Source organism: Mytilus edulis, chromosome 9 (genome assembly GCF_963676685.1).
Source record: "Mytilus edulis chromosome 9, xbMytEdul2.2, whole genome shotgun sequence".
NCBI lineage: Eukaryota > Metazoa > Mollusca > Bivalvia > Mytilida > Mytilidae > Mytilus > Mytilus edulis.
This window is the reverse complement of record NC_092352.1, coordinates 44,530,087-44,556,838: the sequence shown is the minus strand read 5'-3', so window position 1 is coordinate 44,556,838 and position 26,752 is coordinate 44,530,087. Positions and strand designations below refer to the sequence as shown.

At 32.9% G+C, this 26,752-nt stretch overlaps 2 protein-coding genes across 2 annotated transcripts; one reads left to right on the top strand and one right to left on the bottom strand.

Annotated features, from left to right (window-relative positions):
- Positions 1-9,302: 9,302 nt before the first annotated feature.
- On the top strand, positions 9,303-10,433 carry LOC139488435 (uncharacterized). The gene is made up of 2 exons (XM_071274008.1): positions 9,303-9,489; positions 9,806-10,433. Exons 1-2 carry the CDS (start codon positions 9,331-9,333, stop codon positions 10,310-10,312), a joined length of 666 nt encoding a protein of 221 aa, XP_071130109.1. The 5' UTR covers positions 9,303-9,330; the 3' UTR covers positions 10,313-10,433.
- Positions 10,434-18,612: 8,179 nt separating this feature from the next.
- On the bottom strand, positions 18,613-26,487 carry LOC139488434 (monocarboxylate transporter 12-like). Its single transcript, XM_071274007.1, has 3 exons — positions 26,406-26,487; positions 20,978-22,338; positions 18,613-19,477 (listed from the first exon to the last, which is right to left on the bottom strand). The coding sequence occupies exon 2, from the start codon at positions 22,252-22,254 to the stop codon at positions 21,178-21,180; it is 1,077 nt and encodes a 358-aa protein (XP_071130108.1). The 5' UTR covers positions 22,255-22,338; positions 26,406-26,487; the 3' UTR covers positions 18,613-19,477; positions 20,978-21,177.
- Between the last annotated feature and the right edge of the window lie 265 nt (positions 26,488-26,752).

The following is a 26,752-nucleotide window of genomic DNA, read 5'->3' as shown; positions in this document are numbered from 1 at the left end:
TTAATCATTTGCGGTAAAAAAAATTGGAATCGATGGATGACGTTTACAGCATTCTCAATTTTGACGGATAATGTTTGCTGATAAGACCGCAGTAATCTGATAAGTAATTGACCAACACATATGATAAGGACACACGCCCTCCGTCACGTAATACTATGTGTTTCATAACACGAATTCTGAATTTATGTGTTAATACATGGATATATACATATATTGTAAAAGTGTTGTGTGTAAAGAGTAATTCAGCAGTGTCTTGAGGGTAAGATATATTGGATTTAAAAAATGCAATTAAAAAGATTGGATGTCCTCACTGACAATACATTTCAGATTCGTTTGTTATAAAGTAGATATCAAACAATGAATCCCCACAGCCAATTTAAACCATGTGCCTAAGTTAAATCTAGAAAAAAGCATTAATTAGATATAAGAAGATGTGGTATGAGTGCAAATGAGTGAAAGTCACAATCGTAAAAGTTAACCTATTAGAATACAGTCTTCCACATGGAGACGTTGCACACACCAAACAGCAAGCTAAAAATACTAGTGTAAAACAATTCAAACATGGGAAAATTACAATTTTGCAAACGTAAGAGCTCCTTTTGCATTTCAATAAACATCTTCATATGCTAATAAGGATTATGTCAAATAATTGGTTCATGTTCTTTATGTTTATTTTAATTGTTTTGTCTATAGACTGCAAAACGATGAAAAACTGGCTGATATTAAAATGTTATACTTCATAAACATCAATGACTGTCTTTGCATGTAAAATTAAATTATGCGTTTGTCTTCAAAATTATCTTAACTGAGTTTTCTGTGAAAAAAATGAAAAGATGGATAGCCTTCACATCAGTATCAAGTTTGTCAGATAATGAATTCTGACGAGAAAACAGTAATTCTATAGTTGATAGATGAAAACAATAAATAAGGACACACGTTCTCTGCTACGTTTTACTGAGCTTCTTTAAACGGGTTCTGAATTTTTATCTGTTGTGTACAAGTTATCATTTTGTTCAAATTATAATTTGTACCAAAAAATTGTACAAATTATAATTTGTATTTTGACTTTGTACACATTGTAATTTGTACAAAAAGTGCCTGAGTGTCTTGCATGTAAAATATATTAAATTTATAAATGCAGTTAGAAGATTGACAGTGCTTTTTTACAACCCAATTTGATCTGTGTTTCATAAAGTAGCGATCAACAACATAATGAAACGGTACAACCATGTAAAGCATGACTGAATAGATAAGTTACGATCTTTATGGTTTTGAAATGAAAGAAATATATGTGTCAGTTTGGGTAATAATTCTACTGGAAAATTGTGTTAAATAATGAGAAATAGGTATTTCACCCTAAGTAGATATATGAAGATGACTTTTTGTGACAAGAGTGCCAATGATACAACTCTCCATCCAAGTCACAATTTGTAATAGGTCAACACGGAGTCTTAGCTCACACCGAACAGCAAGCTACTAAGGGTCCTGAAATGACAATGATAAAACCATTCAAACAGAAAAACTAACGGTATAAACTATATAAAAAAACGAGATACACTGAACATTAGGTTCCTGACTTAGGACTAGTGCAACAAATTCAGCGGGCGTACACGTTTTGATAGGTACCAACCGTCACCGTTACCTGAAACAATTGTCTAACATCGCAACATAGAAAACTTTGATTTACTGACCAAAAATAAAATTGAGTCCAATTCTCTCCATGGGACATTCTTCAGTTAAATTTCTTTAAATGTTTGACATATAGTTCGAAAAATATTAACACATATCTGTTTATTGTGTTGTTTCTTTTACCTATGACTCATTAGGGTCGATTTAGATAGATAACGTCAATGAATAAATCAATGCAGAGCTTTGAAAACTATATGCTTCTAAAAGTAATAATTTATGTGACCGGGGGTAGAAAAACAACACAGATTTACAATTTTATGCACGGTAAATCTAAATACAAACCTAAATCATTGAAATTCATGACACCGCAGACGTGTCGACCTCTCGACTGGTGATATTCTTGGATCTAAAAGCCGAAAGTGGAACTTATTTTTTTTTCAAACATAAGAGTTCCTTTGGCATTTAGATAAACGCCGTCATATTCTATCAAGGATTCCAAACATAATTGGCCCATGTTTCTAATTATCAATTTCAAATGTATAATAACTTTGTCAACATGTTCATTTTAATTCTGAACTGTCAGTTTTAGCTGCAAAAAGATGAAAAAAGATTTACGTAATAACCATCAATGTTGAACTTTGCAAATAAAATTATCTTGTGCTATTGTTGTGAAAAATTATATTAATTGAGTTATCTGTGAAAAAGGAAACGATGGATGACCTTCACAACATTTTCACGTTTGTGAGATAATGAGTTCTTATAAAAAAATCAGTAATCCAATTTTTAATAGTCGAAAACAATATGTAAGACAAACACGTCCGCTACCTAGTAGTATGCTTCATTAAATAACTTTTGCATAACGAAAGATTTAAATAAGTACAACAACGATAAAGTGCTAGTGTATGTATTTGTGAAAAAAGAACAGTCCAGCAGTGTCCTTTAAATGAGATATTATTGAATTTAAAAAGGTTCGGTGTGAGCCAAGGATCCGTGTCGAAGGCCGTACTTTAACCTATAATGGTTTACTTTAACTAATTGTGACTTGGAAATCATACACATCTACTTATATCTATTTAAAAGATTGACAGGTCTAATTGACAACACATTTTTGTTATTTCTATTATAGTAGATACAGCAACAATATTTAAAGTAACTGTAAAGTCAATTTGAATCATATATATCTTGTTATTTCTAGAAACAGCATGCGTGCATAGACTAGCTACGATCTATCGGGTTTTGTGATAAAGAACATATTTTTGGGTCGGGAAATCATCTTTTTAATTTTTATTTGAAGGTGTATCGTCTGCTGAAAAGGGGGACGAAAGATACCAAAAGGGACAGTCAAACTCATAAATCTAAAACAAACTGACAACGCCATGGCTAAAAATGAAAAAGACAAACAAACAACAGCACACATGACACAACATAGAAAACTAAAGAATAAACAACACGAACCCCACTGAAAATTATGCTAACAATAAAAAATAAGTGCCTCTTTCCAAACATAAAATTGGGATATTCGTACGTTAAGTTTGGTTTTAATGTTTGACATGCAGTTCGAAAAATATGAACACCCATCAGTTTATAATTTACTACGGTCACTGTAGGGTGTGTCGTCTATCTGTTTACACATCAAGCTAAGATTCATCTTTGGCGCTAGAAACAAATTACGTGAATAAACAAATCAATAAAGAGCATTGACAACTACATATTCCCAAAAAATATGCCAAAGATAGCTTATGTTAGCTCTGCCCGGTGTTAGAACAATAACAGATCTTCTTGTTCACGCCACGATGGATTACTAAATTCAATCTTGGTAAAAGTTGATAATATGATACAAATTTTACATTCAACCTATTCATTTCAAATTGAAATGATTTTTTTAACTTTTATTGGGCATGCTTAAACGATATTCTGTAAAAACGTTTGCATATGAGTAACTACGATTTTTTCATGAAAATAAAAGTATGACGTTCTGTTAGGTTGATATTTGAACATGTGAAGAAGTTAAGTTTCTCATTAGTCGAATGCAACATTGTCTCAACTCGGTGGTAAGGGTTTGACTGAAGATTGTCTGAACTTCAGAGAGAGGCTGAAATGAACGAATAGTTACTCCAACTAGGTTTGAAATTTACAAACTGTGACTTTTGTTTGCTAAAATCTTAATCATTTTGGTCGCTGGCAACTACATTTTAGTTGTCACATTGGCAATCATACCACATCTCTGTAATCAATACAAAGTAGAAAAAAGAAGAAAATCTGCCTTTAACCATTATTCTAATCGAAGTGAGACCCTATGAGCTAACCATGTGTTAACAGTTGAAGCATATCTTTCTATGCATCACCTGTCACACAACACAAAAGTCCCTTATACTAAGTAATAGTAAACATTGCTATTTATTTAAACATTTTTTTTTTATTTAAATAAGGCCGTTAGTTTTCTCGTTTGAATTGTTTTACATTTCGGGGCTTTATAGCTGACTATGCGGTATGGACTTTGCTCATTTTTGGTGACCTATAGTTGTTAATTTATGTGTCATTTTGGTCTCTGGTGGAGAGTTGTCTCATTGGCAATCATACCACACCTTCTTTTTTATAATTAGTAACAAGTGACAACGATAAAAACTGACACAGCCATGATAATATACTGAAAAGATCTTAAGTGTACAAAACACATCAAGAAAACTAAAGACTGAGTTACAAGCACCCCATGGCCATCAAAACCGGTGCTCAGAATTCGAAGGGATGAGGAGACCCTTATCCACATGTGGCAACATTATAAAAATACGAAAGATTAACATTAGCATAAAATAGTATTCAATGTCAAATGAGTATAGAAAATAATAAAACACGACTTATAACCGATGAAGTTATAACGCGATAAATTAGGTCATTGTAAATAATCTTGGTTAAAAAGTTGTTGGTATAATACTGAAAGTTCGATATCGAAGACAAATCGACTATGTTTCCCTTCTTATCTGTGATGTTCCCATATGGTAATATGTTTCGTCCTTCAATAACAAGTGCTATGAAAGCATACAATATTTACATACTGCGCTTATCTCTGATTTAGTGAACTTCACATTTTGCAAATCAAGTGTAAATATATTAATATCCTCCTTGTTATTCTGTTTGTCCTGCGAATGTCTAATATATGGTTTGGTTTATTTCAATTCTAATTTACTTTTGTTTCAAGTTTGCTTGTCCGACCTGATCCATTTAATTGTTGTGAACGTTTTTCTCCTTTACTAGTAGAAACTTCTAATGGCAGTCTTGTTCTATTGTCTGCGAAATTTGTCTCCTCTGTTATAACGCAGTTTAAAAACTTTGATACTATTCATTAAGCAACCACCATTCATTTAATGGTTGTGGGTGTTATCTGGTTTTTAAAATTTATTTTGTAAACAATTTATCCCTGAAGGCAGGTGAAATAAATAGCTTGTTTTTTTTATTGTAAATAGATAAAGTAACTAAGGATTGATTAAAAAAAGGTTCTTGCTCCTACATCATGTAATGTGATATCAAAAGATAATTAGGTGTTTTTTTATTAAACTTTGAAATGCTTCCCCCCGGAAAAAAACGCAAAAGTTAAAATATAATGGATATATATTTGAGAAAACCCCATCTGGCTGGCATTATGACCATGATATATTTGTATTTAAAAGGAAGATTGATGAAATAAGGCTAATTTGTTTATCATTTACATGAGTTACTAGTCATGAAAATAAACATGCACAACATCAAAGACTTTCGGGGTTAACGTAAAAACCACTATGATCTTTCGAGGCCATAAGTCATTCATCTTGTTAAAATAATACATGGAAGCATCAAAAATACTGCGGATAGTGAAATTGAACAGTAAATTTAGAAATGACCTTTAAGTTATAAAAAAACATAAAAACATAAAAAAAAAACGTTATTTTTTAAATTTTCATTGTTTAACAGTTTAACATTTGTCATTTCGGGGCCCTTTAAAGATTGCTGTTCGGTATGGGTTTGCTTATTGTTGAAAGCTATAGTTAACTTCTACATCATTAGGTCTCTGTTGAAGAGGTGTCTCGTTAATATCATTACACATCTACTGAGTTTTATATTTTGTAGAACTTGAATTATTTATTAAAAAAAGGTATAATGATAAAGTCTCAAATTATCAATATAGGATCAAAATCTTAGATGATTTTCTTCTCTATCATTACGCAATCTTGCTTTATGCTTTGTGCTTGTTATATAGTAGGGTATTTTATTGTGATTAGAAAATAATAACATTATTGTACTATTTTCATAATACACTTTTTTATTGAAGAGATAAAGAAGTGCGTCTTTATAAATAATGAGACATCGATCCGATAAAGTCAAAATGATGTGGACTGAAGCAACTATAGGTCTGCACCAATGAACAAACCCCATTCCGTGAAGTCAAATATAAAAGCCCCAGACATGACTATTAATACTTCAAAATTGCACATTGGTTGACATTTAAGGGGTTTTCTGCATACTTATCTAAAGGTTAATTAGTAAACTTCACGTTCTAACATCTGAATCCGATGTAATCACTTGTTTATTTCAGTATTCTATTCCTACATGGATTTCTTATAACTGACATCAGAATTCAAAATTATGTAATAGCAGGATTAAACCGTCCAAGGATCGCTCGCAAGCTAAGTTTGGTTAATGATGGACATTAAGGTTCAGAAGATATAACCACTCATCAAAGGTACCAGCTTAAAGCTACGATAGATCAATAATGTTTCATCAACATCAGACTAATTAATGGTGCTAAAATCAAAGTAAATGGAAACTTTCAATAAGACTAAATCAATTCAGAACACTAGAAACAAAATTTTATAAAACAAATTGTGCCAGATCTTGCTTCAGCCGAATGTGCCCGGGGTGGAGATAAAAATGATGGTTAACTACAAGTATTGTGCACAGGCCATTTATAGACAATAACCATGATATTCGTGTCAATACAGAACAGAAGTTACATCAAACCAGTGGTACAAAAACCTCAATAAAGATAGTAGGATTTTAATGCAGTACTTTAAACTCACATTTTGTTTTTGTAAGACAACTTATGGGTGGCGCTGAAATAAAAGGAGTCATCAGTCCAAATCAACACAAAAACTATAATGGACATTTAAAGTCAAAAGTTAAAAATAATTGATGTGCCAAATCTGACATATGTCATACAACAGGGGAGGTGAACACTTTAGGGTTTTTATTGATCATCAAATTTGTTAAAGGATAAATTTACAGACATTACCATATCCATAATAAATCTATTCAAAACAAACCGTTGGCCAATAGTCCATTTGCCAATTATCGATTTGATTCTGTTATTACACACTTTTTAAGCAAATTAAATCCCTTTGTCAATCGTCGACTGGTTCCATACCAGACAAAATTTGCATTTTCCAATGCAAAGCATGATGTATTGAAAGTGAAGTATCGTCGGTTTTAACTAATTTTTCATTAAAGTATTTAGCTGAACAACAAATTAGTGCAATTATAAGATTTAAAAACCTCACATTTAACTCACAAGATTACTCACATTACGCACAGGTAGATTTGCTCTTTCTGCTGGCTCTCCATTGTAAATTAAAATTAATGTCCCTCATATGGGATACAACTAAACTAGAGGCTCTCAAGAGCCTGTGTCGCTCACCTGTTACTGTATTTACTGATGTCTGCAATCTTGGTTGGTAGAAAGGCAGGGTAATTGGAGACTTTTTTAAAATAGATACCCTAGTAATGATTGTGGCCAAGTTTGGTTAAATTTGGCCCATAGTTTTAGAAAAGAAGGTTTTTGTACAAGTTACAAAAATGACGAAAAGTTGTTCAATATTGACTATAAAGGACAATAACTCCTTAAGGAAATCTCTGACAATTTTGGTCATGTTGACTTATTTGTAGATCTTACTTTGTTGAACATTATTGCTGTTTACAGTTTATCTCTATCTATAATGGTATTCAAGATAATAACCAAAAACTGCAAAATTTCCTTAAAATGACCAATTCAGGGGCAGCAACCCAACAAGGATTACACTTATGACTGGACCGAATGACAGGACCAAATGAAAAATGCTAATAACTTTTTCATTTCTCAAAGGATTGATCTCAAATTTGAATTATAATAAGATTTCATCATTTGATAAATAGATTTAAGAAAAAAAATTAAAAAGTATTGTAGAAAAAGTGACATGACCAACTCTGATAATGACAGGACCAACATCGAGAATGACGGTATCTGGATGATTCGTTCCAACTCCGATTCGTCCCAACAAATTCGTCCCAAATTGCTTGGACAATTCGTTCCAACTTTTTCCAAAACTTGCCAGTTCGTTCCAACTTATTCAAGAACAGTATTAAACAATAATAACCATTTGCATAGCCTTATTATTTCAATTTATAATGCTGTACTTATATATATAATGTAAATAAATACTTAAAATTAGCTTTAAGGTGGTATGGGAGTCTAACATAAAAATGATAGAATTTGTTCATACTTTGCCAAAACGTTGTATCTATTGATACATGTTGAAAAATATAATAAAAATGATAGGTCACCGCGCATTTTCTCAAGCTACAGGACGGGACAAAATGACACATTTTGTATGGATTATACAGGAAAAAACACTATTTTGTGATTAGAAACTAAACAAAATGATAGAATTGTTAAATACTTCAGGAAAAGATAGCTTTCAGACACTGCTTTGAGAATATCAAAAGAAAAGATAGGGTCACCGTACGTTTTTTCCGGCTAAAATACAAAATAGGGAAATTCCATACAGAATCCTTCAGAAAATGCACTTTTTTAGAGTTACCTCCCCTTAAAATGCCAATTTTTAAAAAAGATAAAAACAACCAAAAACAATTAACATTTGCAAAAATATCAATATTTAGAAGTTATATTCTTATAAATTGGTACTTTTAAATGAAAATGTACATTAAACATCTGCATTCCTGCATCAAATTTTGAAATTATTCAGTTGAAATAACAGCTGCTGACTTTGTTTAATTGTAGTGTATTGTATGTATTAATGTATTTCCTATTTTTTTTATCATTCAGTCACGTCTCAGTCATTACAGCTGAACGGACGTGCTGGGCCAGCTCTCCTTTACCCGCTATCTTCGATGAGGGTTTACAGTTAGATGAACAACGACATACTACTTAAGATGACAGAAACCAATCCATGCCGTACAGATAGACGTAGTAGTTGGCGTACCCGCGTTAACATGCACTCCAAAACCATTGTATCATGGGGAGTGTTATGCCGATTAACGTCCGAGGGCTGTATCCTAGGCTGTTGGGTGATACGACCTGCATGTAACTGCCTCACGGCTTTGGGTCCTGATAACGCTTCCTGTCATCTTTAGAACTACATCCACCATTCATCTACCGGTACTCACTCATCGAGGCTAGCGGGCTGCCAAGCTGACCAAACTGGCCCTGAAAGCAGCCGTTGTGAAGAAGTAAAATCCAAAATAGTCAAAAACCAAAAACAACTCACCAAAACCAAGATGGCGGCCTCCATTCGGCGTCCTCTACTACCAGTTCCTGACCCACGGCAGAAAATATTTAAATGCTCACCAATCGCCTTCGGGCACCGAGCCGACCGTGCGAGGGCTGTATAGCCAGTCAAGGTCGTTAAACACTTCCATTTGTTGTATTTTTTTTAGGTGTACAGGGTTATTCTTAGAATGCTTCCAACTGCCCCTGCTGTCCGTAGTGTTGTGCTTGACTTCGAGCGTGCTACATGGGTTGCCACAAGAAAGGTTCTGCCAACAGTTTCTATCAGAGGCTGTGCTTTCCACTGGGGCCAAGCAGTGTGGCGGAAATGTCAGAGATTGGGTTTACAGGTAATTGTTTATTTTTTTATCTCAATTCCGTTAAAGGATAACAGTTATAATTATCAGTTATAAAATGTGGTATGCTTGACCAAATGACACAGAAATTAACAACTATAGGGCACTGTACGGTCTTCAACAATGAGCAAAGCCCACATTGCATAGTCAGCTGTAAAAGGCGAACTAATTCATTAGTACATAATGCAAGTGCTTCATTTGTAGCAACTTTTTTGCACAATTAATTAACATTGTTGTGCCGATATATTTATAGTAAATACACATATTCATACGTATATCATGTAGTTAACATGTTCTTTAATCTTTATAGGTCGCCTACTCTAAGCAAGACAACGTTCACCGGTTTATCCGTCAATTGATGGCTCTTCCCTATCTACCAAAAGAGCACATTCCAGCAGCCTTCCAAAAGCTTAAAAGTAGGATCCAGCCTAACAACCGCATGTACCGCCTGCTGACATACATTCAACGCAGATGGATAGACAGCACCATCTTCCCCATCAGTGCTTGGACTGTTTTTGGCCAACCCATTCGTACTAACAACGACGTGGAAGGCTGGCACAACAGACTAAACCGCAAGGCCAAGGGTGCCAGCCTTCACTTGTATGTGATGCTGAAAGTATTGAGTGATGAAGCCAGATACCTACCCATGCAGATACAGTTAGTGTCGGAGCACAAACTGACGCGCTACCAAAGAGCAGCCACAAAGAGGTCCCAGTCCAAGCTGATGGAGCTGTGGGACAGCTACAGAAGCCAGCAACTAACAGTAAGCCAGCTGATGTCATCCGTTGCTCTTATCGTTGTGCCGTCCATTGACTAGTAGAACTTTCTGAAAAACTGCAAGACTTTTGAACAATTATCAATGAGTTGTTATTGTTATATCTTGTTATTAATATATATGTGTCAATGACATGATATCAAATAAACTTGTAAACCTAAAACTTATTTTTTTTTATTGCAAAAGATTCAGATTATCCCAAAATATGATATAAGCTGACAAGAAAAGGGAAAAAACAAAGACAACCCAAAAAAACTATGTCTAAATAAACAAATATTGTACATATAAATCGAACCATAAAAGCCTTCAAAGATATTGCTGAAAAACGATCTTTTAATATGAAAACATAAAATATGATACATAAAAATTGACAAGAAATTGATGATTTTTTGCCGTGAACTATAGGTTGATTTACACAAAAACATTGATATACGGACATAAACAGTGAAAGAAAGTTGGAACAAATTGTTTAGACTGATTGAAAACGATCTATTATATGAAATATACATAAAAAAAAAATGACAAGGAATTGACAATTTTTGCCATGAACAGTAGGTTGATTTACACAAATTCAGTGATTTACGAACACAAACATTATAATAAAGTTGGAACAAATTGTTAACTCTGATTAATAATGAACTAAATCAGTTGGAACAAATTGTTAAGTCTGATTAATAATAAAATAAATCAGTTGGTACGAATTGACAATTGACTTGGTACGAATTGACTAGCATTCAGAATGACAGGACCAAATAAAATGCTAATAACTTTTTTTTATTTTTCAAAGGAATTCTCTCAGATTTGAAATATAAAATAATATGTCATATTTTTAAAAATAAATGTTATAAAAGATATAGAAAGTTTAAACGTGACATGACCATCGCTGACTGACAGGACCAACTTCGACAATGACAGGACCAGATGAAATTGCTAATTACTTTTTATTTCTAAAAAAATATTTTTTATGAAATTTGAGTAATTATCAGATTTAACCATTTTATACATAAAGATATGAATAATATAGAAAAAAATATTAAAAGCTTGCTGTAATGTGACCTGACCAACACTGACAATGACAGGACAAACCTCGACAAGGACAGGACAAAATAAAAATGCTATTCACCTTTTAATTTTGAAAAGGAATTATGTCAGATTTTAAAAATATCAATTAAAGAAAAAAATCTAGATTTTTGTATTGCGAAAACGTGAAATGACCATAGTTCCTACTATAGAAATCCTGGTTGAAATTAATAATAATATATATAAAAAAAACACACATTTAAGATTGAATGATTTAAAAGGGAGTAGGTTCAGTAAGACCCCTTTTTGGCCCCAAAATATAGCAGTTTTACAAAATTGTTAAAATGTAAACCTTTAGTTATTTATTGGACAGTAGAATGCTTCTGCTACATAAATCCTCTTAATTCTAGCGTTTTAGTTAAATTATAGACGGTTTTCGTGTAAAACGAAAGTGGCCGCATTCGTGTTCATCCTTAATATTGAAATGTAAGTTGTATTTTATGATAATACATAACATATATAAAGGTTGAGGATGAACACGGATGCGGCCACTTTCATTTTTACCAAAAACCATCTGATAAGTGACATTTTTCGGCATATTAGGTAGATTTTTCATATTTGAGCTTGAATCGGATCGTTTTTTAATGACTAAATCTGTTAAAATCTTTCACATAAACTGATTAATTCAAATAAAATAGACACTTACCGTGTTTAAAAAGTGGTCAAAATCTTTCGTCAGATGAACCTGAAATTTGAGGCCAAAATCGGTCCTTACCGGACCTACTCCTTTTTAGAAAATAAGGGAAAAAAGCTAACTTGGGGAAAACATTAGGTCTGTGAACGCCCTTCGCGTTACTTGAACTTTTTATTGGTATACATGTATTGTATTAAACTGATTTGTAGAAATATTGCACTTGACCCTGAGAAACTTTGTAGATGTATTAAATATATTTCTGCGAAAGTCTATCCTCCTGGATAGTACAACTATATGTTTATTTATCTTTAGTGTAAATATTTATCATATTAAATGCTATATCTTATATATTTTATATATATCATTGTAATATCTTCTCAGTAACTATGTATTTGGTTTGATGAGAATAAAGATCATTCATTTATTCATTCAAAATATTTTGTATATTATTGCGAACCCTATCATAGTTTTCCATAGATTCACCTGCAAGTTACTTGTCCATTTAAACTTTTGTAAGTTCTATTGTCCCCTTGAACAAATACAACAGGTATTGTTCTCTGTGTAGTTTATTTGATGGGACCTTTAAATTTCTTCCAAGAGGAATCTATCACTCATTGATTAATTTGCCTGACCAAAGAAATATCTTGTTTGTTAACTGAAATACATGTATAAACTCACATAAACTGCATGTGATACAGTATTTATTCAATATCAATAATATACTTTCAATCTGTTCAATAAAAGCACTGATTTAATTATAAAAAGTTTATTTCTGATTTTTTTTTAACTACTGCATGCATTTATGTTTTAAAGAATTTGCATGTTTTTGTAGTTGTTCAGTTATAAAGAATTCATTTATGAAGAACTTTATTTAAATATTATCATTTCAAGTTTTCACTTATGAACAGACTAAAAAAAAGCAAATTTTACTAGGTAAAATGTTGAAATTTGATCAGAAATCAACTTTAAATTTTTAAATCAGTGTTTATATCAAACAAATTGAAAATGTGTTATTGAATGAATAAATACAACATCCCATGCAGTTTCATAATTACTTATTTGTACATGTATTTCCATCATTGACAGTTCAATTGTTTGTTCAGGTAAATTAATCAGTGAGTGATAGATTTCTCTTGCAAGAAATGTAAAGGTCCCATTGAATAAACTAAACAGAGAACAATAGCTGATGTATTTGTTAGATGGGACAATAGGACTTACAAAAGTTTAAATGGACAGGTAACTTGCAGGTGAATCTGTGGAAAACTATGATAGGATTCGCAATAATTACCGGTCATAATCTGACACGTCTGAAAACAATTATAAGGTAACAAACAAAAGATGTGACATAAACCATAAATAAGTTGATAAATTTAATAAAGATTGTGATGACACAAAATTAAAATCACATAATAGTTCATGTCGTTGTTTTATTAATATTTTCAGAACAGAATAATTATTTCCATGTATGTTTGAGTATATGCAGGGTATATCTTGAAAGCAATAATAAATAAACAAATAAACATTTCTTAAAGTGTGCCCGACCCTTGCATGCATGATTTCTTGGTAGTTTTAAATATTTTCATAAAATATACTGAATCAAACATTTTCACGAACTACTTTAAAAGGTTTGATACCTTTCGAAAAGTGGCTTAAATTGGGCTTCATTATGTCAAGAAATATTATGATGATAATTCAATAAATCTGAAGTTATCTATAGTTTAATGAACTATCTCTCAAACTATAAAATGATTACATGTAATGACATATAAATATTTCAAGATCTCTTTCTTAAATATAGTGATCATTCGTGTCTTTTTGTCCTGTGAATCTCTGTCAACATACGTTAAGTAGCTAGATCAAGATTTTTAACCACCATAGAATATATTTTCCTGAATTTATAAGATATATCTTACTAATTATGGATCAGAATTTAACAATTTCAGTAAAATAAGAAAGAAATTATGATTTTTTCATCGGCCAGATCATCAGTAGCCGATGTTGGTCAGGTCACACAACCGCAAGCTTTCAATACGTTTTTTTCCTATATTTTTCTTATATGATGTGCAAAATGGTCTTAATTGTCAATATTTCAAATTTGAGAGGAATATTATGACAAATGTTATGCATAATTAGCATTTTTATTTGGTCCTGTCATTAATTGTCGAGGATTGTCCTGTTATTGACAACGTTAACCAGGTCACATTTCAACAAGCTTTTTATACCTTTTTCTTATATTTATGTATAAAATGGTAATTTAAAATTTCAGAGAAATATTCTGCGAAATAAAAGAATAATTAGCAATTTCATTTGTTCTGGTCATTGTCGAGGTTGGTCATGTCAGTCTGAGACTACTATAACTGTGTTACAGTTGTCTCAGTGTCAGTCAGCGATGGTCATGTCACGTTTTTGAAAGTTTTTGAATATAAAACTATATTTTTTATAACATAAATGTTTCAAAATGTGACATATCATTTTATGTTTCAAATCTGAGATAATTCTTTTAATAAATAAAAAAGTTATTAGCATTTTTATTGGTCCTGTCATTCTCGATCTTGGTCATGTCATTATCAGAGTTGTTCATGTCACGTTTTCTAAAGTTTCTTACAAATTTTTATTTTTTTTTCTTAAATCTATTTATCAAATGATGAAATCTTATTATATATCAAATTTTAGAAAAATATTTTGAGAAATAAAAGAGAATTAACAATTTCATCTGGTCCGGTCATTGTCGGGGTTGGTCATGTCACGTTTTCGAAAGTTTTTGAAAATAAATTTATATTTTTTATAACATTTTGGTTTCAAAATATGACATACCATTCTATATTTCAAATATGAGATAACTCCTTTGAAAAATAAAAAAAGTTATTAGCATTTTTATTTGGTCCTGTCATTCTCGATGTTGGTCCTGTCATCATCAGAGTTGGTCATGTCACGTTTTCTAAAGTTCCTTACAAAACTTTTTATTTATTTTTTCTTAAATCTATTTATCAAATGATGAAATCTTATTATATTTCAAATTTGAGATCAATCCTTTGAGAAATGAAAAAGTTATTAGCATTTTTCATTTGGTCCTGTCATTCGGTCCTGTCATTCGGTCCAGTCATTAGTGTAACCCACCCAACAACCAGTTGTCCGATCCATCTGAAAATTTCAGGTCAGATCGATATTGACCTGAAAAACAATTAAACCCCGTCAGATGTGCTCTAAATGCTTTGGTATTTGAGTTATAAGCCAAAAACTGCATTTTACCCCTATGTTCTATTTTTAGCCGTGGCGGCCATCTTGGTTGGATGGCCGGGTCACTGGACACATTTTTCAAACTAGATACCCCAAAGATGATTGGTGCCAAGTTTGGTTATATTTGGCTAATAAGTTTCAGAGGAGAAGAACTAGCAAAAAATAACAACAGTAACATCCAAACCGACATAATTGTGATGGACTTTGCCAAAGCCTTTGACAAAGTTCCTCAGAAAAGACTTCTCTACAAACTGAAACATTATGGCATTGATGACAGCACCTTAAAATGGATAGAAGATTTTCTCACATCTCGGACACAAACAGTGATTATTGATGGTGTTCAGTCAGACAAAATAAACGTAACATCTGGTGTTCCCCAAGGAACAGTTTTGGGTCCGATCCTTTTCCTTGTATACATAAATGACTTTAACGAATACATCAAACACAGTACCCTCAGATTATTTGCAGATGAAAGCATAATTTATAAAACAATACAAAACAAAGAAGACACACAAAAACTGCAAGAAGATCTCACATCAGCTGCAAAATGGGAGAAGGACTGGCTCATGTCATTCCATCCAGACAAGTGCTCAGTCCTTCAGATAACAACTAAGAAAAATCCATTAAATTTTGACTATACTCTCCACCAACATGTACTTCAAAAAGAAACATCCACAAAATATCTGGGAATTACTATACAAACTGATCTAAAATGGAACAAACATGTAAACAATATCACAGCTGCAGCCACACAAAAGCTGAACTTTATTAAAAGGAATCTAAAAGTCAACTCAAAAACAGTCAAAGAAAAAGCATACATTGCACTTGTAAGACCAAAGCTAGAATACAGCAGCTGCGTCTTGGACCCGCACACCAAATCTCAAACACACCAACTTGAGATGGTCCAGCGCAGAGCAGCAAGGTACACCTGCAACAGATACAATAACACCAGCTCAGTCACTGAAATGCTACAAACTCTAAACTGGGCAACACTTGGGAAAAGGCGAATTAGAACCCGCATCATTTTCCTCTACAAAATTATACATCATCTTGTTGCCATATATCCGACAGACCTACTTACACAATCTGATACAAGAACACGTCAACATTCACATATTTACTCCTTCAGGCCCATACAAACCACTAAAGATTCATACAAGTACTCATTCTACCCTAGAACAATCTTGCAATGGAACCTTCTCCCAGTAGCTACAGTTCAATGTACTACTCTTGAAAGCTTCCGAGAACAGATTCCAATATCTGTTCTCAATAAACATCTAAACATTTAAATAAATTCCACAATGTATATAGTTTTAACCAAAATGTATAGTACAAAAACAGAAGAAAAAGAAGTTATGGTGAAATTTATATTTTTATTTTTGTATTATTCACTGTAAATAAAATTTATATCCCACGCACGCGCGGCATAGTAAAATCAGTGCCTGGCACGTTATCATCAGTATGTTGATAGAGTGCTGAATTATAAAGAAGAAGAAGAAGAAGAAGAAGAAGATTTTTGTAAAAGATTACTAAGATTTACGAAAAATGGTTAAGAATTGACTATAAAGGGCAATAACTCCTAGAGGGGTCAACTGAACATTTCAGTCATGTTGACTTATTTGTTAATCTTACTTTGCTGAACATTATTGCTGTTTGCAATTTATCTCTATCTATAATAATATTCAAGATAATAACCAAAAACAGCAAAATTTCCTTAAAATGACCAATTCAGGGGCAGCAACCCAACAACGGGTTGTCCGATTCAACTGAAAATTTCAGGGCAGATAGATCTTGACCTGTTTATCAATTTTACCCCATGAATGCGTTGGTTTTTGAGTTATAAGCCAAAAACTGCATTTTATCCCTGTGTTCTATTTTAAGCCATGGTGGCCATCTTGGTTTGATGGCCAGGTCATCGGACACATTTTTTAAACTAGATACCCAAAGGATGATTGTGGCCAAGTTTGGTTAAACTTGGCCCAGTAGTTTCAGAGGAGAAGATTTTTTTTAAAGTTTACGGACGACGGACGACGGACACCAAGTAATGAGAAAAGCTCACTTGACCTTTCAGGTCAAATGAGCTAAAAAAGGATCTCTAATTACAGGGTCAATTGCGAGAAGAAGCCTATTGTAGTTTATCAATTACTGATTTGAACCTGACCGTAGTAGACATTTACTTCAAAATGAATTGATTGTTTTTTTCATCAAATGGGGCATTATCACATTTAAGTTTGGTTAAAGTTAGATAAAACCAATAGGATCATCATACAAAAGGGAATTATATAATTACTAAGTTAGATTTAATTAAAGTTGAAGTTATGACTCGATTCACAGACAACTTGTTTTTTTCTAAATAACATCCGGAAACCACAACTTAGAAATGTTGCGATCTATCATTTACTTCTCTGTGACCTTGACTTTCGAACCTTTTCCTCATAATTTATCTTTTTCATTCTACATACTTGATTGGGATAATATCAAACTACGTTTAGTGGAGGTTCGACATTCTATTCAACAGATAACAACAGATTAACATCCGAAAACCAAAATATTGCTAAAATATTAGTATATCAATACACTGTAGCTGCTGTGACCTTGACCTTTCATTAATTAATTACAAATTGAAAAGAGTTATTTTCTTATCGACATTGTCAAAAGTTGGTTTTTATGTTTTAGCAGAATCTGGTCTGAACTTCCGAAGGAGACAGAAATACACAAATAATTCCATGCATCTCCAAACATTGTAAAGGTAAAAAAAAAACTGTGACCAATATTTTCTTAAATCTATGTCCTTTGGCCTCCGGTGATTAATTGTCGCATTACCAAGTATACCACATCTCCTGGGAGTTGAATATAATTGGAATTTCAAGAAGTTAAAAGATAAATCAGCAGTGGCGGATCCAGAAATGTTCATAAGTGGGGGCCCACTGACTGTCTAAGAGGGACCAGCTCCAGTCACGCTTCAGTGATTCCCTATATAAGCAACCAAATTTTTGCCTAACCAAATAGGGGCGGGCCCTGTGCCTTCCCCCTAAATCCACCTCTGATCAGCTCCTGTTATGCTTGCATCATCCGTATTATAGTATAAAAGTCACATACAGTAGGAAACAGCAGTAAAAAAGTAGGAACATACATTACAATTCTGAAAGTTTTATATCAGTTTTAAATAATTGTTTATTGCTACTGTTCACGTATCAGTAATGCTCATTAACACTACAAAATTGGTGACAATTCTCATTCGTGATGTCATAATCAAGAGGAAAAGGAAGAGAGTATCTATACGACAATTGCAACATTTCTAATAAGTGTCACTCACATCAAAAAGAAATATTAATTAATAGATTGTTATTTGCTAATTGGTCATTACAAATGTAGTTAAAAAAAGAAAGACAAATTAAAAGTATATTTTATTATGAAAATTGAGATATCCAAACATGCATGTCGAAAACACAAAATTAGTTATTGTGAATTTAACATTGTTGTATATGGAAAAATACGATAGTTTCTTTAAAATGGTTTGACAACATTCTATATGTACAGGTAAACAAATAAAAAATGTATATTTATTTTGATGCAACAAAAACTTTAATTTTATGTTAAGTATTATTTGAAATCTCCTGTCAGTGACACATTAACGCAACACAAAAAATATCTGTAGGCAAACATATGGTCTTGATAATTAAACTAAACCGTATTATGTAGTCGATGTAGACTAAGTATATGCAGAGCTTAAAATCGCTTTGAATGACAATCAAAGATTTGCAATCAAGACCAAATGTCCTTATATTAAAGACAAACGCTGACGAGGTTCCCGACTTTAAACTTGCTCATTTGTATTCCTGAGAGAAAAAGAAAACATATAGACATGATAGACTTAACATTTCTTGATATTTTGTTATGTCAAAAGGTTATATATTCAATGTGTCTATTTACATTTAATAAATAGACCACTGATTGAAGGCCGTACTTTAATGGTTTATTCTTACAAATTGTGACTTGGATGGAGATTTGTATCATTGGCACTCATACCACATCTTCTTTATATATCTATTGAAATCGATTCTTTCGAGAAAAAATTAATTTAAATATTCATTTGCATTATGACACGTCTTCAATGTTATTTTCAGGCAAATTTACATTCTTGCTTTTCGTGAAACAAATCCGTGTTATCAAAACCATTATTCCAGCAAAACATATACAGCTTCCGCCTGAAATGTAGGTGTTGTCATAACTTCCAGATATATCATACAGCCAGCCTGAAAGCAGATAGATAGTTTATAAACTTTGATAAAGATACGCATGTGCTTTGACCTATAATGGTTTACTTTTATAAATTGTGACTTTTAAATGGAGAGTTGTCTCATTTGCTCTCGTACCACATTTTCTTTTATTATACTTCTCGTTAAAATGCCGTATTTTCATTGGCTAATACGAGGGTGTTAATTTTCTCTACCACATGGCTGAGAGGGTAACATGTTTTTTTTAATGTTACCCTCTCGTCTAGACCAATCAAAAATCGATAATTTATGACAATGAATTGAATTTACATTAAGTTATTATATACAATGCTTAAGTTCTACATTTTTGCTCAGATTCTATTATTTGACTGTCAAAATAAAAAAATAAAACATCTTGCTTCACTTCTGTTGATTGTTCTAATACCCGTAATGTTCTAATGTACGTGACGTCCATAGAACATACTTTTAAATAAACTTTGAAATTGAGAATGGAAATGGGGAAGGACATTCAGTAAAATAGATTGAATAACACATAGCTGAGAGGGTGATAGATTAGATTGGTACCTCTCGAAAAAGCTGTTTTCTCGGGGACTAATCTACTCTATCACCCCCTCAGCTATGTGTTATTTATATAGTATCTATAATTTCAGACGCTAAATTGGAAATCTGGAAATGTTTTTTATATCCATATTTTAGTTTGGTCAATCAAATTTCGGTCGACTAAACTCATTGTATAGACGGGTACAAAATAGAAGAATTAAGTTAATCAGGCATCTTTATCTATCAGTAATGTAATTATCAATACGTCGGAAACAGGAGGTATGGGAAATCAACTGAATCCATGATCAAATCATTCATAATTACCTTGTTGAGATGCACCTTTTTAAAGAAATACCAGTGATTCTTTAAGTTGATTTATAATACATCTGTCTCTAGCAGAAAATTTTACGAGAATGTTAAATTGCATTTAGATACTTATTTACGACTTATCAAGCTCATTATTATTGCGTAATTGTCGTATATCATCATAATTATATCATTGGGGTGTTTAGATTTTACCATTAAACGAATGTAAAATTCAGCAGAAATCAGACCGTAAGGTTTTCGCACAAGAATAGTTTCACATTTAAGTCTGTCGGTCGTCTAATAGTTCAGACCTAGTACTGTACGGTAGGGACATTGCTCATGGTTAAAGGCCGTTTTGTGACATGTAGTTTTGTCATGTTTGTACATCGTTGTTCATTGGTCGCTATTGTATCAAGTCAGGAATATGACGGTTGTTTTGATGTGTTTGAGCTTTTGATTTTATCATTTGAAACGGACTTTTGCATCTTTAATTTTCAACGGAGTTATGAAAAATGTTATTTTACTATTATGGATTAATGTCGCATTGGCAATTATATCATATCTCATGCATGTACTTGGGTATTTTTGTTATTTACTTTTTGGATGAGTGTGTCATTGGCAATTAGATCACATCTTCTTTATTTTTTCTTCAACTATCTTTGATAAACTTACCAGCAAATGGAGGACCAGTTAAGTTAGCAATGCCTTCAAAAAACATCAAAAGACCATACGCATCTGTTATTTTATCTTCACCGAGAATATCAATTATTATTACTGCATGTATAGCCTCCTGGCATGCAGATATTAATCCAAATGTTCCCGCCAAAATCATATTTGGAATGTAATCTCTAATAAAGGAATTGCACATATATTTACTCCCCAGATACATAAACTTCCGCAATAAAGATAAAATCTAAATTTTCGTTTTTGCTGCCTAGGAAACCAAATAGTATATTACCAACAATATGAGAAGCACCGATGACAGCTACTATATATGATCCTTTCTTTGTAGAATATCCAAAACCATGCATCCGGTCAACTGTAAAATTATACGGTAGATCATACCAAAAGTAAACAATAAACAAGGAACATGTAAACAGTAGGAAATTAATATCTTTTAACATTGAAAATTTACGCAAAATGTTTTTGTAAATGTTTCTAGCTAATGACACGCTTTTTTTTGATTCGTTGTCCGTATTTCTGGCAGTAGATTTTTCAATGAATTTTGCTGTTACATCTATGGATTCAAGGTTTTCTTTTTCTGTCATGATATTGTTTTCTAATGGGTTTTCGGTGATGATTTCTTCGTCTTCTATGTCAACAAAATCATTGACATTTCTGAAAACTGCACCGCATGGTATTGTTTGCAATAAAATACCGCCAATTATAGTAAGAGCTCCTCGCCAACCATACTGCTGTATAAGGAATTCATATAGTGGAGCAAATATGAGAGTTCCAAGTCCGGCACCACTCTGAGAAAATCCCGTTGCGATCGTTCTCTTCTTTTCAAAATAGGCCGTTACGACTACCACTGAATTGAGGTAAGGTATAGATATTCCGAATCCAGCTATAAGTCCAAAAGTCAAACATAAGGCCTCAATCGAATTAACAAAAGTACTGGCTATAAATCCAGCGAAGCCTATTAAACCACCTAATATTGTCGCTTTTCTAAACCCAATACGTTTAGTGATAATACTAGCAACTGGACCAAATAACATCGGAGCTGAATCTAACATAGAACCTATCCAAGCGGTGTTACTCCTGGTTTCTTTAAATTCTTCCAGGAATTGTACATAGATTACACCGAAAGAAAACAGACATCCGTCAACTATTATATTGATGACAAAAGCTGAGAATACTATCACCCAACGCCTACTACTGTGTACTTTCTTATCACCATCTGTAGTACGTTCATGTATACTCTTTACACTTTCATCTCTGTCCTTCATCGTATGGTATTCAGACTAACTGTTGCTTTATACTTTCCATTTATGTGGCCACCATTGCTAAATTACACTATGGAACGGTTCAGGCTGAAAATAAAAAATAAAATATTGACATGTAAAACGTGGTATTACATAATATGTTGTATAAACATTTTTACTTTACCTATATACATTACTGAAGGTATGTATTATCGGAATAATAACTAGAGGCTCTAAAGAGCCTGTGTCGCTCACCTTGGTCTATGTGCATATTAAACAAAGGACACAGATTGATTCTTTGAAAATTGTGTTTTGGTGATAGTGATGTGTTTATAGATCTTACTTCACTGAACATTCTTGCTACTTACAATTTTCTCTATCTATAATAAACTTGGCCCTTTAGATACAGAGGAAAATATTTTGTAAAAATTTACAAAAATTTACTTAAAATTGACTATAAAGTTAAATAACTCCTTAAGGGGTCAAATGACCATGATGGTCATGAATGACTTATATTTAGATCTTACTTTGCTGAACATTATTGCTGTTTACAGTTTATCTCTATCTATAATAGTATTCAAGATAATAACCAAAAACGGCAAAATTTCTTTAAAAATTACCAATTTGGGTGTAGCAGCCCCACAACCAGTTGTCCAATTCATCTGAAAATTGAGCAGGTAGATATTGACTTGGTAGACAATTAAACCCCTGTCAGATTTGCTTTAAATGCTTTGGTTTCAGAGTTATAGGCCAAAATCTACATTTTACCCCTATGTTCTATTTTTAGCTATGGCGGCCATCTTGATTGGTTGGCCGGGTCACCGCACACATTTTTTAAACAAGATACCCTAATAAGGCTGTGGCTAAGTTTTGTTAAATTTGACTCTGTAGTTTCAGAGGAGAAGATTTTTGTAAAAGATTACAAAAATTTAGGAAAAATTTGTTAAAAAATGACTAATAAGGGCAATAACCCCTTAAAGGGTCAACTGACCATTTTGATGATGTTGACTTATTTGTAGATCTTACTTTGCTGAACATTATTGCTGTTTACAGTTTATCTCTATCTATAATAATGTTCAAGATAATAACCAAAAAAGGCAAAATTTCCTTAAAATTACCAATTTAGGGGCAGTAACCCAACAACCAGTTGTCCGATTCAACTGAAAATTTCAGGGCAGACAGATCTTGACTTGATAAACAATTTTACCCCCCATGTCAGATTTGTTCTAAATGCTTTGGTTTCAGAGTTATAAGCAAAAATCTTCATTTTACCCCTATGTTCTATGTTTAGCCACGGCGGCCATCTTGGTTGTTTGGCCGGGTCACCGGACACATTTTTTAAACTAGATACCCCAATGATGTTTGTGGCCAAGTTTGGTTAAATTTTGCCCAGTGGTTTCAGAGGAGAAGATTTTTGTAAAGTTAACGACGACGGACGACGGACGCCAAGTGATGAGAAAAGCTCACTTGGACCTTTGAGCCAGGTGAGCTAAAAAGGAACTAAAACAAAAAAATAATTTAAAAAAAACTAGACAAAGTGATGCTTCCGCACTCCACTCTGAAATAACTGTATCATAACAAAGTCAATGTAGGACTTTCTTTGCGATTTTATTGTCTGAGAGACACAATTGATGCACACGCAGATGCAAAGTGTTATTTTAAAATAACTATAACATTTAACCGCTTATACCCCAAACATGATTAAGTGCAACTATCTCCCAAAAAAGAGCAAATATTAATAAAAAAAATCACCAAGAAAGTTACGTATATACAGGGCTTTTCATATAATAAGTAATGAAAACTTTATTGAACTTATCATATATTTCTTTTAGCTTTCCCCACCTTTTCACATATTTTATAGCCGGGAGCTTTCTTCGACACGTCCTATCACCTTGTATAAAGGAACATATGGTACCCCCCCCCCCCCCCCCCCCCCCCCCCCAAAAAAAAAATAAATAAATAAATAAATAAATCAAGAATGTCATAATCGATAAAAGAGGACTGGATAATGAAAACGACAATTCGAACACATATCAGTGGTCATCTGTAACAGTAACAGTGTATTTTGTTGTGAAGGTCCTAAGCAAGGGTAGAATCTTCGGAGTGGCTATATGTCCGGCTAGCCGGACGAATATATAGTCTCAGGGCTATTCGTCCAGCCATTGCAATGCGCATGTCATATAATGTGAATTCGGAAGTGCGTGTAATATTATCTTCAGTAGCACCAAGGGGGCGCGTGTAATCCGATCACTGATTTTCAGTTTTAATCTCATGGCGGAAAACGGCGATATCAATATTAAGGTCACATTATTTACAAAAATACTTTTGCTCTTGGCCAAATATGTATAAACTGGATCAATTGTTAAAAGCTGTCAATAAAACTGTTACTATAAAATTATGTAATATATTTAAGGCAGCATGGAAAAGAGATGTCAAATTCTTACCTAACTTTGTATGATGTGTTGTTTTCTGCTGTTTATTATTGTGTCATATATGTAATATATGTTTTGATTGCCATAGCATGTAAATGCTTTTTGCAAATAAATAAATTCATTCATTCATAATATTGTGATATATAGGGGGATGGAGTGGAGGTTTCAAACTTGAAGTGGGATTGTTAGATACATGTATAGGATTATAAAAAGTGGGGTAATGAAATACACGGGACAACAAAGATGGAATCAGGAGCAAAACAGAAAAAAGGACTTTGGCTCCGACCCCCTCACGTATTTTTTTTTTTTGGGGGGGGGGGGGGCATTAAAGAAAAATCTCCAACCTTTTACTCAAAATATGGATAACTTTATGTCAAGGGGTCTATAGTTCTCTTTAACAGCTAAAACATAATAACTTTGTACCTTTTTCAGCTAGACAAAATCCTTTACGTTAACTTAAAATGCACGAGTCAAACACTACCCAAGTTTGTTTTACAAGTAATTTCTTCTCTCTTCTTAAATAAAAAATATGGGATATGCAGTATATGATTTTTTTTCAAAATATTCGTTATCCACATAAGACTTATACTAGTAAGAAAAAAACAACAATATAAATTACCAGCAACAAGGTTTAGGCCCTAACAATAAAGATTACTACCATTTGCTACCACCTGGTGCTGCTGAAGATAATATTACACGTACACACCAATAGGTCATTTCTGGAATCATGTCTTTCATCGGAAAAGATCGTCAACTTCGCACGACTTTATGACGTCATTTACCAGATAGAAGGCGTGCCTGTATCCCTGCTCTATTGAAATGTCCCGCAAGTACATAATCGTAATTGTCGTATGACTGAGGGAGGGTGACCATCCTTTTAGATTTTAATTTCCCAAATATTTAGTGCAGTATAAGATACAACTTTTTCACCCGTTTGCTCAACATGTGTACTAAGGAATTTTCTATGCATACATTTTTGTCACGTGGTGATGGAAGTCACATGACAGATTCGTTTGAAAACCTTATCCCGGAACTTGCCTATAGTGACATGCGCATTGTATTTGCCGGACAAATAGCAACTGCCTAGAATCTTTAGGTCCTTTATTTTGGATTTCTAAAGATTTTCTTAGATTAATGGTTCAATTATATAAAGAAGATGTGCTATGATAGCCAATACCACAACTCTCCACAAGAGACCAAATGACACTTACATTAACAACTATAGGTCACCGCACGGCCTTCAAAATTAGCCAACACGGCAAATAGATAAATGACAATTTATAAATGTTTAAAAAAAGTCGGAACTAACTAATAAAAAATGCAGGACCGAATATCTAGAGTGAAAAATAATAAGGCAGGACAGAGACTCAGATTGCGATTTAAAAAAATGTAGGACATCATTTTTCATCCAAGCAACCCCCCCCCCCCTTTTAAAAAATCAACTGGTAGGCTAGCTCCCTGCGTCTGAATTTTCATACATTAGATATTGATTTAATTTATACAGGGTGAGAACAGTGATTGAGAAAAAATTCCGTAAGCGAATTGAAAGCATATGCATGCACCAGTGTGATTGAAGTTCACTTTGCCTTCAATCCATTCATTGTCTCCATCACACCTGTTAATGTAAGAATACACCAGTATTGTAAAATGTTCTTAATTAAGATTATCAATATAATGATTTAATAATAGTTGACATACGATTCACAGCGAAAGACAATAAATAAGTTATTTATTGGACCTTACCATGCATAAACCATGTGATATTCTGAAATCGCAGCACTTATACACATTTACATTGTTCGTACACAACAACACATGCTACTACGGGTTACACTAATGACTGGACCGAATGACAGGACCGAATGACAGGACCAAATGAAAAATGCTAATAACTTTTTCATTTCTCAAAGGATTGAGGTCAAATTTGAAATATGATAAGATTTCATCATTTGATAAATAGATTTAAGAAAAAAACAGAAAAAAAATTGTAAGAAACTTTAGAAAACGTGACATGACCAACTCTGATAATGACAGGACCAACATCGAGAATGACAGGACCAAATAAAAATGCTAATAACTTTTTTATTTTT